The 16,306-nt window shown below is 38.9% G+C and overlaps 1 protein-coding gene across 3 annotated transcripts in view; it reads left to right on the top strand.

Moving 5' to 3' along the window:
- mus304 (mutagen-sensitive 304) overlaps positions 1-16,306 on the top strand; it is a 59,159-nt gene that overhangs the window by 31,032 nt on the left and 11,821 nt on the right. For all 3 annotated transcript variants that reach the window (XM_083132078.1, XM_083132079.1, XM_083132080.1), the window contains exons 6-8: positions 10,850-11,525; positions 14,222-14,310; positions 15,473-15,609. In XM_083132078.1, coding sequence (XP_082988204.1) covers positions 10,850-11,525; positions 14,222-14,310; positions 15,473-15,609 — 902 coding nt within the window. The remainder of the gene's footprint in view (positions 1-10,849; positions 11,526-14,221; positions 14,311-15,472; positions 15,610-16,306) is intronic.

Raw genomic sequence — 16,306 nt, 5'->3', positions numbered from 1 at the left:
CAGGTAGGGAATACCTTCTTCCTCCCTCTATTCTCTCTCTCTCTCTCTCTCTCTCTCTCTCTCTCTCTCTCTCTCTCGCGTGTTTGTGTGTGTGTGTCTCCCTCCTTTTCCAAAAGGAAGAGAGACTCTCTCTCTCTCTCTGTCTCTCCGGAGAAGATGAAGAGCTGAAGATAGAGAGACTGCACACTCCAGTGCTCCTGAGGAAAAGGACTGGCACATGAATTCTAACCCTGTGGGTAAATATACCATGGTCTTAGTGTAATATAGAATGAAGTATTGGCAAATTTCAGTAATGAAGTTTTCTCCTCGATGTTTTACCGAAGTACAAGTATTGGTTAAAAAAATCACCCTTAACGAAATGTTCGTGATTACGTAAGTCTATTAAACTATTGATAATATCTAGACAACAGTAAAAGAAAAGTACACGGAAATTTGCGTCAATGCTCTAGTAGGAATTCTATGCGTATGTAATTTTTCATATTTTGAAATATGCAAGAGGTTTTTCGAATAGAGAGGAGAATTTGAAAAAAATCGCCCATTCGAATGCCAAAGGTCCAGCCGAGCCTTAATGCCAGATGATGGCAGCAATTAACATGCAATTTCTCAAAATCTCCACAAGATATATTTCATGTCTTGATCTTCAGTATAGATACGAAGGTATGACATCCTCGAATTACAAAACAATATATCCATTGTTACTATTATTAAGAAGCAAGTTTGAAAAAGTCCTTTGTTTCCCTTCGTTTCGCTTTGTTACCGCCATATTTTTATGGAATAGATTTCTAGAAGAGGCTATAACTTGTAAACTACTTCATCTTTTTTAGAGAAATTAATTCTACAAGCAAGAATAAGTAAAAAGCAACATCTGACACTTAAGGATTCAGGGGGGACGCAGGGGCAAAGGCCCCATTATTGGAATTTGCCCCGACCACGTGTAGCACATGGCAGCAATTAACTCGTTATTTCTTGGAAATTATACACTGTATTTCAGTTCTGTCTTTTTGTTCATTAGTTTATGTATAAAGGTATTATATACTGTAATTACAAAACAATACATCCATTGTTACTATTATTAAGAAGCACCATCTGAAAAAGCCCATTGTATCTCTTTTGTTTCTACACAGTGTGGTCCATACGTTCTCGGATTGATTTTTTTGCAGCCTTCCTATTAACTCCATCTAGTGGACGACTGTTGTACTATGTAGTTTGAACCCTTTTGAACAGGCATGCTGAGAGGCATCAGTTTAGCCGTTGTTGTTGAAAAGTGCGGATGTCTGATATAACCTGGTGTTGTGTGTGTGTGTGTCAGACAACCATTTTTGAGTGGCGCAAACGTTTTCGTGAGGGCTGGGAGACAGTGAAGGACAATGAACGCAGTGGTCGGCTGACCAACGAGAACATCGCAGCTGTCACTCAATTGATTAAAGAGGATTAGAAAGTGACGTCCTGGATGATAGAAGAAACACTAAACATCCCCAAAACAGTGGTTTTGTGGATCTCTTCACCTCTCGTGATTTTTTCCCGCTGCACGACAACGCCCTGGCTCATTCGGCAGCAATAAATTGCCAGTTCCTTGCTGAAAAGCAAGTCTCAACATTGCACCGTCCACGTTATTCACCAGATTTTTCACCTCTGGACTATTTCCTCTTACCAAATCTGAAAATGCACCTGAAGGGTTCAAGATTCGACTCGATTGAGGAGATCCAGAAGGCTGTGACCGGCAAACTCAAGACAATTCTGAAAGAAGACTTTTCTGAGGCCATGAAGAGATTGAAAACTCATGTTGAGCAATGTATTTCATCAAATGGATCTTATTTTTAGTAAATAAACAGTCAAAACTCATATGCCTTTGACTTCGAATTTGTTATTGCCTTAGTCCGGGAACTTATGGACCGCACTGTGTATGCGATAAATTGAAGATAAGAGGCTATAACTGCTGAACTACTCCATCTTTTTGAACAATTGAAAATTCTAAATGTAAGAACGAGTAAAAAGCAACATTTTAAGTAACATCCGAAAATTAAGGGTCCGGGGGGAAGCGGGGGCAAAGGCTCATAGTTTGAAATGTTCCGTAATTACGCAAAATTTCTGAACCCCGTAATTTCCGTTCATTTATCAAAGTTGCGGCATGTACATTACATATCCTGATAGAGTGATCTTTTGTCGTGCTTCCCTCCAAATTTGGTCCATCCAGCATCAATAGGGCTGATTCTAGAAGCGAAATTCCAGATCTATTGAGAGGGGTACATGCCAACTTTTTTAAAAATTCTTCTTCTTCGTTTAACACTAATTATTGGGAGGCACAACGTATAAATTTTATCTTCGCTAAAAGTCCTGTCTTTAGGAAACAAAACAAAACTAATTTCATCTGTCTACGACAATTAGTTCTTGAGTGACAATTTTTTTTGCACTTTGCGGCAAGTGTGAAAAGTGCATGCTTGAAAATGCACCGGCGTGAACGAGAATACAGGCAGAAGATAGATCCGGCGGCTAAAGGTCAAATTTGTTTTATTAGAACTATCAACATTTCACAACAAAGAGAGAGTCTATTTTTATTAGTGAGCTCTGTGATTTGTTCTTATGCTGGTGTTCCTGTAAATAGGTGGTCAGTGAGCCAGCTTTTGCAAAGTGCACATCGAATGGGCATTAAAAATGGAGAGACAGAAGCAGCACTTTAACATAGAGTTATTTTGTGTACTGAGGAATTTGGAAACTATGAATCTGGTCAACTATATACCGAAAGTGAAGTGTCCGTTCGTCATTGGAGACGTCAACGACAGTAATCTGCCGTTATCAGCCTCTCTCTTATGCATGGGAAGAAGTGGTACAGTCTCCTGCCGTGGAGGCTGTTAGTCCATTCTTCCTTCCACTCCTGGATGATATGGGAGTTAATTCTGCAATGGTAGGGGCATATCTGCCAATTACTTCGTAACTTCTCTCTTCTTGGCCTTCCTTGCACCAGTATATGGCTGTTCTGTGTTTGATTATTTGGGCTTCATTTGTGATGATGTTATTTTGGTTACATATGTTGTATATTTTAGGTAGTCTTCTCAGATTGGTCCGTCGAAAGAAACTGTCGCGTTGTAGATTATGAATATGTATGGGTTTATAAGCGACATTGGGGACCTGAATGTGTTCGAATCTATTGCTACCAATTTATTTATTACAGGCTCAGCATTTGAAGTTACATAATCAAAGTCGTCATTGCATTTCTTGTAATTCCACACCTAGATATTTAGCTTCCTTTACTCTTCTGAGATTTTTCTGAGTTTTTATCATTTAGCATTCAGCTTACCCATTAGGATTATGAAGTGGGTCTTCTGGGTGACAATCGTCAATTTTGCCGTATCCCACAAGTCTCCGATAGAGTTTATCGCAATACTGGTCTATCTTTCCACCTCTGTTCTTGAATTACCTTCCATAACAATTATTACGTGATCTGCAAAGTCAATTGTGCTTTTGATCTGCGAAATATATTTCCTTTTTTTTTTTTTTTTTTTTAGAGAGAGAGATGGCTCCAAGTTTAGATTCCACATTTCGGAACCTAGAATGGATCCTTGCGTTGTTGATTTTGAGGCCGTGATGTTAGACATCTGATGTGCTTTCCATCTGATATGGTTCGTGGGCAATCTATGTTTCGCAAGGTCCTGAAAAGATGGCCCCAAATAGCGTTGGTACAGGTAGATGTCAGTTCAAAGTCTCACAACGCCATCAACGTCTCTACCATCTGTGAGGGCCTCTTTCTTTCAGTTGGAAGAGGGACGCAAGGCCATTTGTACCTTACAGCCTTGCGCCGGAGAACCAACTGCAATCGACTTGATATATCGCTTGCAAATACACCCGATATAAATGTCGATTTGCATCTGTATATAACAAGATCTCGCTTTCATGTCCACAGCAATCTCTTGTAATACACCATTCTTCCTTTTGAGTCTGCAGATACTGACATACACAAATCTAAGGTAATGAAAATTGCACAGAATACTTGAAATTCCTATCACTCAACCTAACCTACGAGCTTAAGGAATTACTTCGCAGACCCAAAAGGAAGAACCGCTAGTAGTCTTACATTATATACCTACTTTCTACATACCTACATACACACTGGCTATGAAGACTTACTTCATTACACACCTACATTTGCCTGAAGTGAGATGGGAAAATCTCAAGGATTATGGTTATTACTGTAATTAAAATGTGGCAAACTGGCCATGTTTACCCCAGCATAACAACAGTGGATGCTGACCAAACGTAGGATGTTCCCGACCCAGCAATATTCCAGAACTGACTAACTCGTACAGCTCGGAAAACATCATGTACTATCACACTTAGTATAGGGGTACCAACGCAGAGGCAGGCCCATTGTCCTAGGTGGAACTTCCATGACGTCTCCTACCAAACGGTAGGAAAAAACGTTATCGGGATAGATTACAGTTTTTCTTGCTATCAGAATAACTAGAATCCATGAATCCATGAGATATAGGGTGGAAACGTAATGTGAAAAAAAAAAAAAAAAGCCTTGGTTAGCAACTATAGTGCATTTCATATGGAAACAAGGGATAATCATGTTACAGCAAGAATCCAAGTTACTTCAGGAAAATCCTGTGTGTTATATTTTGTTAGCACAAAATATAACACACAGGATATAGTTAGTAGATAAAATAGCAGATAAAGAGAATAACTAGCATTCATTCTGGAATGTAATCTATCAAGCTGTATACAGCAGCGGTGATGGGGTTCTATGAGTTCACTAGGCGCCATCTAACAGAAATCTGGTTGGCAGGCTTTGGCACTCTAAGACCTGTTGGCCACAGGGTTTATCTATTTTACAGACAAACACCGTTTGAACATGTATAGCATTAATAAGGGTCCCTGGTTCGAATGGGTGTTCTTTGTGACTGTCCCATCATCTTCATCTTCGCGAGTAGCCAAAAGTGGCAGAAAAGAGAAGTAAAATAAGCCAAATCAATGTAGCATTAATAACATAAACATGCCGGTTTGGTGACCGAGTATGTTAAGTGGCCGTCTTTCGATCTTGCCACGAGAGTTCTAATCTCGATCTGGGCATGGCTGTCCTTGTAAGTGTCCTTTCTTTAACCCATATATGCCCAACTTCTTTTCTTAGTTCAAAATTTGTTTATATTGACAACACTCACAATTTGTGTTCAGTTGATGATGCAAAATGTGAGAATTTATTTTTTTGACATTTCATTTTTGAAATGCACACTGCCCCAAAAATGGAGCACTGGAGGCTGCATGTTATTGAAACCAATTTTATTTTTGTTTCATAGTTATATTTATTTATTTTACTACTCTAACAGGAGTTTTACAAATGATATGTTCAGGTAATGTTAAACAATTACTAATGATACATAATCAAAGCAAAAAGCATTATAATTTTTACATTTGTGTTTCAGTAAGTATCCATAGATGGATAATGTGCATACACTTATGTAAGGAAGTTTTCAAAGCAAGGACGAGTGCTGTATCTTTGAGGGGCCTCCCCGATGGCGCAGTGGTAGCGTCGTCGCCTTGTAATCAAGGGGTTCCGGGTTCGATACCCGGTGGAGGCACAAGTGGTTCGGATCCCAGTTTAAACTGTAGGTCCAGTCCCGATTAGCTTTACTGTGCATAAAGTGGACTTAAAACACCAAATCAATCCAATCCAATGTATCTTTGAAGGTAACACTGCACATGTTCAATATGAAACATAAAAGTCGAAACCTTCCTTCCCTCTTCCTGCTGGAGTGATTATGTATAACTAGCAAGCATTGTCCACACTGCAACTTATTGGAAATACAAGAAGCTGCCAGTACGATTCCTTCATACAAACAGCAATCAAAAGCCTATTGTATTTGCAACATCCACATTATGATTACCGTTAAGCATGGCATACTTTTCGACCCTGTGACAATCACATTAATTAATTTATCATCTCAAGACATCTTAAAAAATCAACAGAAGACCTGTTTGTGTTTGTAAAATCTGTTCGTTTATTCTCGTCCTGGAGATATTGGTAAATCATCATTTGTCCGCTTATGGCCTGGTGAACCTTCACTTTTTTGGCAGAGGAGAATTTGTTTTTCTCGCTTGCTTAGTTTCATTCACTTCTATTCTTCGCTCCTTTTGATTATGATAAACTGACGGATCTTCGTCTGAAATTGCTGGCGATTGCACAGGCTTATCTGGGAGAGGTGTTCCCGAAGTTGCTGAAATGCCAGTTTGGCTGGAAATACTAGGACCATCAAAATGATCAGATTTGCCTGTTGTAAGAGAAACACACTGATTATTCACGAGATCAGCAACACCAATAGTTACTTCTTCAACACCATTTTCTGTTTTGCCTGTAGCCTAAAGTCCTCCCTCTGCTTGAAGTTGATTCCCTGATATATGATTCATATCTCCATAGTCATCACCACTTTCCTCGTCACTCAGCATATGATTTTGTGAAGGGCAGGTGTAGATAGCAGTATTTGTTAGCTGTTTGTCGCACCTTTCCAGAATCTGCAAAGCAAAAGAAAAATGTACAAATAAGCTAACAAAACACACACACACACAGTGTATGTATTATACATGCACACAGATTAATTTGTTCTTGTAAATCGTAGAAGTTGAAAAGTGAGAAAAATAACAAACAGAAGTGTGTTATAGGATTACACACGAGAGTCAATATTAGCAGATAATGTCGGTTCTAATATTCACATTTAAACAGTGTAAGAAATAAATGGAAATGGATGTAAAATATAATGATAAAAGAAACGACGTAGACTACCATTGCAAGAAAACACGTAGCCGGCCAATGCCCAATTTTTGGGGCATATGATTAGAAATAACCATGTGTAGCACATAAATCAAGTTTTCAACAGAATTAATTAATGAAAAATTAAGTAAATTGCATATGGTGCTTCCTGACTGTACTCCAGTTAGAAAAAAATGACAAGACGTGCAAATAAATTAATTAATTACTGTTATACTTACGTGTTTCAAGACAACAATACCTGCCATACTCACACTGCTGCTGCAAAGGGTGCAATGTCAAGGTTATGTACAGGAGTGCTAACCACATTCAAACACAACAACCAAAATCCGTTGTGAGTAAGGAGTAACTTTTGAAAAATTTTAAACCATAGCGCCCCAAAAATGGGGCAGTGGGCATATATGGGTTAATTTAATCACATCATCGCTGTTAGTCAGAAATTACAGAAAAACGACTGAATAATCATAAAATTCAAAATTACGTACTATCCTGCAACTGCCAGCATCTCTCCACTTTTGAATGGATATCCGGATTGAAGCTTTAGTACAATATAATTCTTATGCATGCCTGGTCGTCAGTTGTTGGATGTAGTTTCATAGCTACCGTAACAAGCTTCAACAATGAACAATAACTGTTGCATGTTAAACATTGTTGTGCTGTTTTGTGTTAGGTCACGTTCACTTACAAAATAATCTAGAATGTAAAAGAAGAAGTTTCGAACTTAAGGAAAGTAAATATTGAAACTAACGTGGAGTTAGTAAATCTCTGGCCTTAGCTCATTTTCCTTTTTTTTTTTTTGTAATATTGCAATTTTGTCATTGTTGCTCTTTACCTGTATTAGTTCATTTTGAATTTCAGAATGTGGATAATTATTGTGAATCTCATTTAATTGTGTACGTCTGAAATGTTCTTGTGGTAATTGGTCATATTTCAAAAGAAATTTCACCAAATACGTGAAGTTTCCTGAATTTTTTGTTCTTTCTTCTGTGTATAATGTTTCTCGATCGAACCGCTAAATTATGAGAAGTCAAAAATTGTGTTTACGCTTATCAACCTTTGTAAGAGATCGTTTCATTGTTGTTGTGTGGCTTCCTGAATATTCTAAAATCAGACGGCTACCACCCAGTTTATTTAAAATACTAAATGCGAGGTATTCATTCAAATTGTAATGTTTCACTAGAATTTATAACTGGTTAAAAACATAATGTTGAAGTTTTATCGCCCACAAAAATTAGCCCTTTCCATCTGTTTTTCTCACCTCTATTTATTACACTTTTTTTTTAAAAAAAAAATAATAAGCCCATGGCATGTGAGGCCCTGTGCACTCGCCCACCCTTTGCTATGCCTTTGTTGTTATCATAATTCCTCCCATTGTCACGGTAAACTGAAGGTCAGATATGAGGAGTAAAATGATTAATAAAGAAGCCTTCTCTGCAGTTGTCCCAGGTCCGATTCCCTTTTAAGGCACCTTTTAAACTCTTTCTGATCCAAATGTAAACTTTAGGTCCAGTTCCGATTAGCCTATCATGAGCATACAGTGGACTTCTCGAGCCTGTTAAACGTGGTGATAAAAATACAGAACGAATGAGTCTTGAATATTATTTGAAATAATAATATATCCATAAACATTCCCTTTCACCCTCCCCTTGGATTCGTGCCTGCTTACATGGTAATAAGAAGTTACAGTGCAGGAAATTTTAACAGCACTTTGCTCTGTTAGATTTCAAACAGTTTTGATTTTGTTTGACGTTTTGCTAAAAACTGTGCCACGGAGTCCAACTTCAATGTTGTATTGTCTGCTGCTATCTGCAGTGATGTGAATGCTCTTGTATTTGCATTTGTATGGGAATCAAAACTAGGAGCCTGGATTTGATACGTTGTAGGTCTTTGTAAATTGTAAAGAAACTAAGAAGTTCAAAGTAAATCCAAAATCAAGCACTAATATGTATGGGAAGACTGTTAAAGTTGACCTGATACTCTTACGATACAGATTCTTAAAGTTTGTAACAATTCAAAGTTGTTTAAAATATTTTTTATATTATTGGGTATGTCACTCCAATTTTACGCTACAATTTACTGGAGTTGTGCTTTAAAGTTTTATGGAATTAAATCGCAGTCTTAATATACCTGTTAGTAATCAATCCTTTTTTCCCAACAATGTTAGTGCAGAATAAGTGGAAACTTCAAATTTTACATAATTTTCAGGATACAAGGGTTGTTCAAGCTTGGCTGAGACTTTTATTTCCATGAAGAAAAAGGGGAGGCCTACAAGCACCAAAACATGACACTTTCTCGAAGCATTCCCTCTGAGTGGCCAGGCACTGCTCCCATCATCCAGGCTATTCCCACATACTTTTGTCGTAGCCACTGCAGGACATCTTTTGTCAGTGCTTCTTTGGTCTTCAATTTCTTCCCACTCAGATGCTCTTTAAGGAGCTCAAACAAATCTTATAATCATTGAGGGCTAAGTCCCTCCGTATTGTAAGGGCATGGAGAAAAACCTCCCAGTACATTTCAGCGGGAGTTGTTGTTGTCAGGTTGATTGTGTGGGGACGGGCATTGTCATGGTGAAGAATGGCAATTTCAGACAATGGCATTACATGTGCCACCCTTCATCCATGTGCACCAATTATGGGCATTTCTTTTGACCCTTTCTAAAAGAAAAACACTCTTTACATGTCCCAGTCGGATGACTTTGTCCATGTGGTTTATTCATCAGCAACTATTGTTATTTACTAAACTGTTGACATGATTTGTACACTCTTGCCTGTGACATCGTTTTTTCTCCATATTGTGCTTACAGTCTTTTCAAAATTTCAGCTGCCTACACGTTCTCCTTCCCAAGGAATTTGATTACTAAACATCATTGAACCAGAGCTACAGGCCATTCGCATGTGCCACCTATATTGGGGCAAATGCAATACTCATGAAGGATGAAGGTACATCCTCCGGCAATTTTATAATTCTAAAGGTATTCACCACTTTTTTATGCACAAATGTCTCTGTCAACTTTGAACAATTCTTGTAATTGGAGTACAAAAGTGCTGGATGGCATTTATGTAGACTCTTGAAACACCAAAATACTGTGAAAACATTGGTAAATAAATTCTGACCAATTCAGGGTTTTCCAAAAGTCCTTCCCACATTTAAATTCACTATAACTTTGTAATGAACAGAGATATTTCAGTGAAATAAACTTTGTACTGCACACTAGTCTTTAAAGTTTTACCTGGCGACACTGCACGTTGAGAGGATCACATGACTGCGAGTGATCAGGTAATTGCAAGATGGCGATATACTGGCACAACTACGTAGTCTGGGGCAGTCTTCCAACCCACGAGAGTGTTAGACCAAACGTGAATGTGTGGAGCGCTGTGTCGATGGATCTCCTAATTTGGCCTTTCTTCTTCAAGGAGGATACCGTGACGGGTGCTACCTACCTCAACATCCTGCAGACATTCCTCCTTCCCCAGCTGGTTGCACTTGGTATCAAGAATGACATGCACTTCTAGCAAGATGGAGCCCTCCCCTCCCCACCCCCTCCCCATTTTGCTCTTGCAGTCAGAAAGTTCCTGGATCAGGAATTCGGAGGCAGATGGAGTGGCCGCAGAGTACCCAGACCTGGCTCCATGTAACTTTTGACTGTGGTGTTATGTCAAGGCGGAAGTGTACGCGGAAAAGCCGAAAGATTCTGGATGACCTCAAAGCAAGTGTATATGTAGGCATTTCCTATGGTTTTCAGGACGAAATTGCAGGAATGTATCGATGTAAGTGGTGCCCAGTTGAAGGTGTGGTGATGAGGATGACAGACATCCAGTGTTGCCAGGTAAAACTTTAGAGACTGCTGTGCAGTACAAACTTTATTTCACTGAAATACCTCTGTTTGATACAAAGTTTCAGTAAATTTAAATGTGGGAAGGACTTTTAGAAAACCTGCTACTTTCTGATACCACTATTTGTGGCCAATAGTGATACATCTATGTAAGTACAATAAGGTCAGCCCTGGAAATAATTGAGTCCTATTGGATAATTTCTTTAATTTTATTCCATTTATGATGTACAAATTAAGTTGTTTTTTCTTCTTTCCTACAGTCCCTGGTGTAAGGATGAGAAGCTGGCGGATGTGAGACGCAGCTTAGCACTGATCTCACAGATGATATATCTAATGCCTTGCACTGCAGAAGCTTTGACTGCAGGTATTAGGTTCTCAAAAGTCAGGGTGATTCCTCCAAAGAGGATAGTGCGAGAGGGCGTTGCTGGAAAATCTTCTCAAGATGAAGGCGAAATTGGAAATAAGTGCTTGGAAAAGAAAGGAAGTCCTTTCTCCCTGCAGAGAGCAAAACGATTGCATCTTTTGAGCTCTGGTTCAAAATCCATGCGTGGAGAAGCAGTGTGCAACAATCCAAAACCTGGCGCATCAACTGATGCAGTTCCCTGGATAGAAAGTTTAGGCAATCAAGGAAAAGAGGATGATTCGGATTCAGACATAGAAATTGTGGAGGAAAACTTAGTCAACCAGTCAGAATACGCAAAGCAAGCGCAGGATAAACGTCCAGGTGATAAGGTTGAATCAAGTGAGCAGAGAAAGGTCTGCGAAGATAGTTCGCTGCATTTGACAAAGAATAAGTACTGTCAGACCAAACCAGGTGATATCAAAAAGTGTTCTGTGTGTGAGAGTATTGTTTCGAACACGAAACTTGAAACCAGTGAAGAGGCTGAGTTTATTTGGGAAGAGATGGAGAAGTTGGCTTCCCTAATCAGCAGAAAGGTAAGAGTATTTTAGGATTATTGCAGCGGTGTGGTCAGAAATCTTAGACATCCCTGATGCCTCTTTGCACTGACATCAATTTAATTGTGAGTAAAAGTAAACTCAGAGTTAACCCAATAATTGGCTGAATATCTGTTGCACCAACAGAAACGTTAGATAAGCTGGGAGTAAAAGGAGGGTCAACTTTACCCTCCGAGATCGGCAAGTAAAAGCGGAGTTAACCCACGTGCAGCAGAATAATGGCTGCCATCTGCAACCGGTAATGTATCACTTCAGAATTTCAAAACTAAATAAATGTAAAACAGGAAGTAATGGACTCAAACTATGTACTTAAAAAGCAAGAAATACAGTGGAACCCCGATTTTAAGTTCCGGGATTTTACATTTTCCTGCATTAAATCTTGATGGTCCCAACATTACAAAATGTTGAGTTTCCTCGATTTTAAAATTTTCCTACATTTTAAGTTTTTCCAGCTTGTTCCCCCGAAAAACGTAAAATCAAGTTTCCACTGTACTTTGGTAGATGTTTACTGCACACATTCCGCAGTACAGAGTTCATAAAGTTGCAGGTGCAACATAAACATACACCCAGTAGCCAGAGAAACCATAACCATAAAACGATCGTGAATGGTCATGGAGGTAGACGTATATATCGAAATCTACTACAAACACCGTAAAACTACTTACTATGATTGGAAGATGTAATAACATCAAAATTTATTCATGTAAATGTTTTTTCCCATTTTTATCACATGCTTGAATCTTTTTTTGCCAGTTGCTTTTCACTGTTTACAGATAGCAATGATCTGCGACCTCCATCCTTTCTCTTTTCTTTCTGTATTTCAGCCATGCCACACTTTCTCAAAAGAGGTAACCAATCATGTGCTTCCATCTGTATGGCACTTGCTTTGATTTGTTGTTGATTTGGTGTTTTAAGTCCACTTTATGCACAGTAAGGCTAATTGGGACTGGACCTACAGTTTAAAGTGGGATCCGAACCACTATGTACCTCCACTGGGTATCGAACCCGGGACCCCTTGATTACAAGGCGACGACGCAACCACTGCGCCATCGAGGAGGCTGGCACTTGCTTTCAGGCTACCTACTATCCTAGAGTAAAGCTGGGGTTTCATGACTTGCCCGGTCGTTTCAGATAGGTGCAATGGAAAATGATCCTAACTCAAGGATTACCCTGATGCATGGATTTTCCAACTCACGGGTTTGTACAATGTTGATGCAAACGGCCGTGAGAGCATCATGGTTAACATAAACTCCATAGTGCAACAGCCCTGTGAGGACCAGGAGCTGACAAGCAGGTTTTAATTGGCTGATGCATGGTAAGCGCATCGAGTCCCATCACCGTTGTTTTCTTGCTTCTTTTCAAGGTGCTCCCCAATTGTCTTCACAGCACTAGGTCAGCACCACAATTTGGGGTACTCCCACCAGGATTTGACCCTGGAACCACTCACACCAAACACGAGAGCACTAGCCATTTGGTTATGCCATAGCGTGAACAGTGCTTGTGTATGAAAATTGCCACTCTTCAGGGAAGGAATGCAAGAAAATACCAAAGGAAGCTGGTGGAAACTGTGGGGAATAGTGTCCTGCCATGCCTCTTTTGTTCCTGTAATGCTCCTATGCTTTCAGACTTGTATACACACATGGCACGATGCTATTTTTAAGGATTATTTTTGCTTACTTCCTCATGCTATAGCTGGTACACGTGATCTGCATTGTTCATACATTCGACATTACAACACACTGCCCTCTTTCATTTGTATATTTCGGATTTTTGTGCCGTTCCCACATTCTTGCGATAGTAATAGTTGCCATTACTTATACCCAACCTTTGTACATAAATTGTCTTTTTTGTGACTAATATGTTTGAGTTTTTAAACGTGCTTTATGCACGGAAATGTTAATCGGGACTATATCTATATACTCTGTCCTGGCAGAGAAGGGGGAGAAATAGTCTTCAGAGCAAGGCAGAACACACTGCTGTGAAGGTTGGTAACTGTGGTCGCTCCCCCTCCTCCATGTCCATGCAATCCCATTCCTCTCACTTGTTAATTGGTGGAGACATCTTGTGTCACTACTTGCGCAGACACTTGTTTTCGTTTACTTGCTCCAGAGATAGGCGGGACAGAGTATAGTTGAAAGTGGGATCCGAACCACTGTGCGCCTTCACAGAGTATCTAACCCAGGCCTCCTTGATTAGAAGGCAGCGATGGACATTGATTTGTGTATATAAACAATTTCCTTTCTGTATTTTTTTTATTCTCACCATTATGTTACTTACACCTATATTTTGTATTATTATTTGTAGTGTCACTATGTCGAGACTACAGAAGGAACATTGTTGTTTTTTTCTGCCTCTTTTGGCTAATTATGATAATGAAGATGGGTGATCATGAGATGAAAGTAATGAATAGATACTCACAAAGAAACAAATATGCCCAGGCCATGATTTGAAGGTGGAACCTCCTGTGATGATTTGACTGCTTAGAGATAGCAACATTGCTTCATCTTCCTTGTCAGCTTACATTTTGATTGTCATCCTATATATCTTGTGAAGCAGTGACCCAAGTGCTGAAACATAAAATATATTTAAAAAATAGTGAAAATAGGGTTCAAGATTTTGAAATTTGTGATGCTGCTGTGCCTGGTCCAAGCTAAACATACCTTAATTCTTTCCAGAGCAATTCTCATCAGTACATGGGTGTGGTTGGTGCATTAGCATGCTTAATCAAGAATTTGCGGTGGATTGTAGGCATTCCCACCGAGAGGTAAGGAAAGTGCAATACATGTTTTGTGAACATTGTTGCTTTGTTTCTTTGGCAATAAACAAACACACGTGCACACATCTCCCCCTTTTTTTTCTATCCACCCTCCCTTTCTCCTCTTTCTACCTTTCTTTTTGACATACTCTGAACTTATTGTACTTAAAGAGTCATGGAATTTTGAAAATGCACCCAAAAACCTACAGTAGTAAGGAAAATCAAATGTTTTGTGATACTTTTCAAGATTTGAAAATGAAGTTCATCTTTTTCTTGAAACATTTCCTTGACAGGAGATGTTCTACATATATTTTTTTTCCTTTTATGTTAATGTAAAAGCCAGTATTATAAAATTAAGAGTTTCTGGATGTAGAGAACATTCGGCTATAATGAACCTATAGTCCTGATTCATATACAGTAGAACGTCATTTATCCGTCGTCAATTATCCGCAACTTCAGTTATCCACACACCCAAAAAAAGCAAGATTCTGTTTTATACAAATGTAAGCAATTTCTTAAATTGTACATTGGATCTAGATGTGTTTTAGTTTTTTAACACAGTTTTCTCATTTTCTCATGTCTTTTGTTTTCTTGTACTGTACGTGCTTTTCTTTGTTAAATAAACTCATGTTTGATTATCCGCATAACCTTCGATCCCAATTAAGGCAGATAAATGATGTTCTACTGTACATAACAAATTTCATTGAAATAAACATCCAACTTTGGTTTGTAGTTTAACCTTAACATGAAATGTGTATGAAAAATTATCATTGTTAGCATCATATAGAAGCACAATGGAACTTGTAGCTTTCTGAATAGAAATATCCAATATTGTATGTAATTATAAATCTTTCGAGGTTTTACACTGACCAGTATGGAATCAGTTATTTTGTATCTATGAGTTAGTAATTAGGTGTGTGGTTTGAAAGTATTATAAAAGACAGAGCTTAGATTTTACACTGGTATAAAGTTGTTATATACCCATAATTCTTAGGTTTTCATTCAAAGAATTCTGGGTCAGCCTTGTATTAAATATGATAATATGAATGATATGAGATGCAAGCTTTTATTGAGATGTGAAAGAAGTGAGTATCGTAGACAACGTCATCACTTTCCTGAAACTTTCAGAGTACCTTATCTGTAATAGTTTACAGTGATGTGTATTTTACAGGAGAACCAGAGTGATCAAGATCATACAGGACCTCCTGCTCAGCAGACCGACATACAAGACCATGCTGCTGATCTTCGATTGTCTCCTCTACTTTGCACCTGACACCGATGTTATGGATGCTCTGTGTGGCAAATCAGGTATGATTTGTTGTAATCTGAGTAAAACCATATTTGGAAAGTTCCTGGAGGCATTTTGGCAGCCAGAGATGGACATTGTATTTAGTAAAGGGCTGTTCAGGGATTAACCTGTCCGGGCACTTACACCTACATACCTAGCTGTATGAGAAATTCCAGAAAAATGTCAACTTTGATGGTCAAAATTAGATCAATATGCTGTGTGTTGTTTTAAACTGGCAGATGCACACTCTCCACTAGGATGTAAGCAGTGGTGATGATTGGGTTCCAAAACTAGGGGGGGGGGGAGGCCAGTTTGCTTTCCCTTGCTACATAGGGTTTTGCATAGTGTGGGTGGCAACTGCCACCTCATGCCCCATGCCTCATGCCCCCCCCCCCCTGTGCTGTGTAAAAATGCCCAGAAGCAAAAGTACTTCTTAAGTAAATTTTAATTGTTTTAAATATGTAAATAATAATACATTTCTTTGATTAATCTAATTTTTTTTAAGATTGAACATTTTTATTTCATTATGCAAAGATAAAGTGTAAAAAACATAAAGTGCTCCCCTGTGCTTTGCACCATGCATGAAGGCATATAGGGGGTGTGGAGTTAAGGCCCCACACTTTCTTGATCACAGACAAATGTGCGGGTGATGTGATCATCACCATGCCCCTGGCTGCCTTTACCCCCCAGAGTTACCTCCAGGTACCCACTTTATAA

The sequence above is a fragment of the Lepisma saccharinum genome, chromosome 12, assembly GCF_977018435.1.
Source record: "Lepisma saccharinum chromosome 12, izLepSacc3.1, whole genome shotgun sequence".
NCBI classification, from domain to species: Eukaryota; Metazoa; Arthropoda; class Insecta; order Zygentoma; family Lepismatidae; genus Lepisma; species Lepisma saccharinum.
This window is presented reverse-complemented; position numbering and strand designations above follow the sequence as displayed.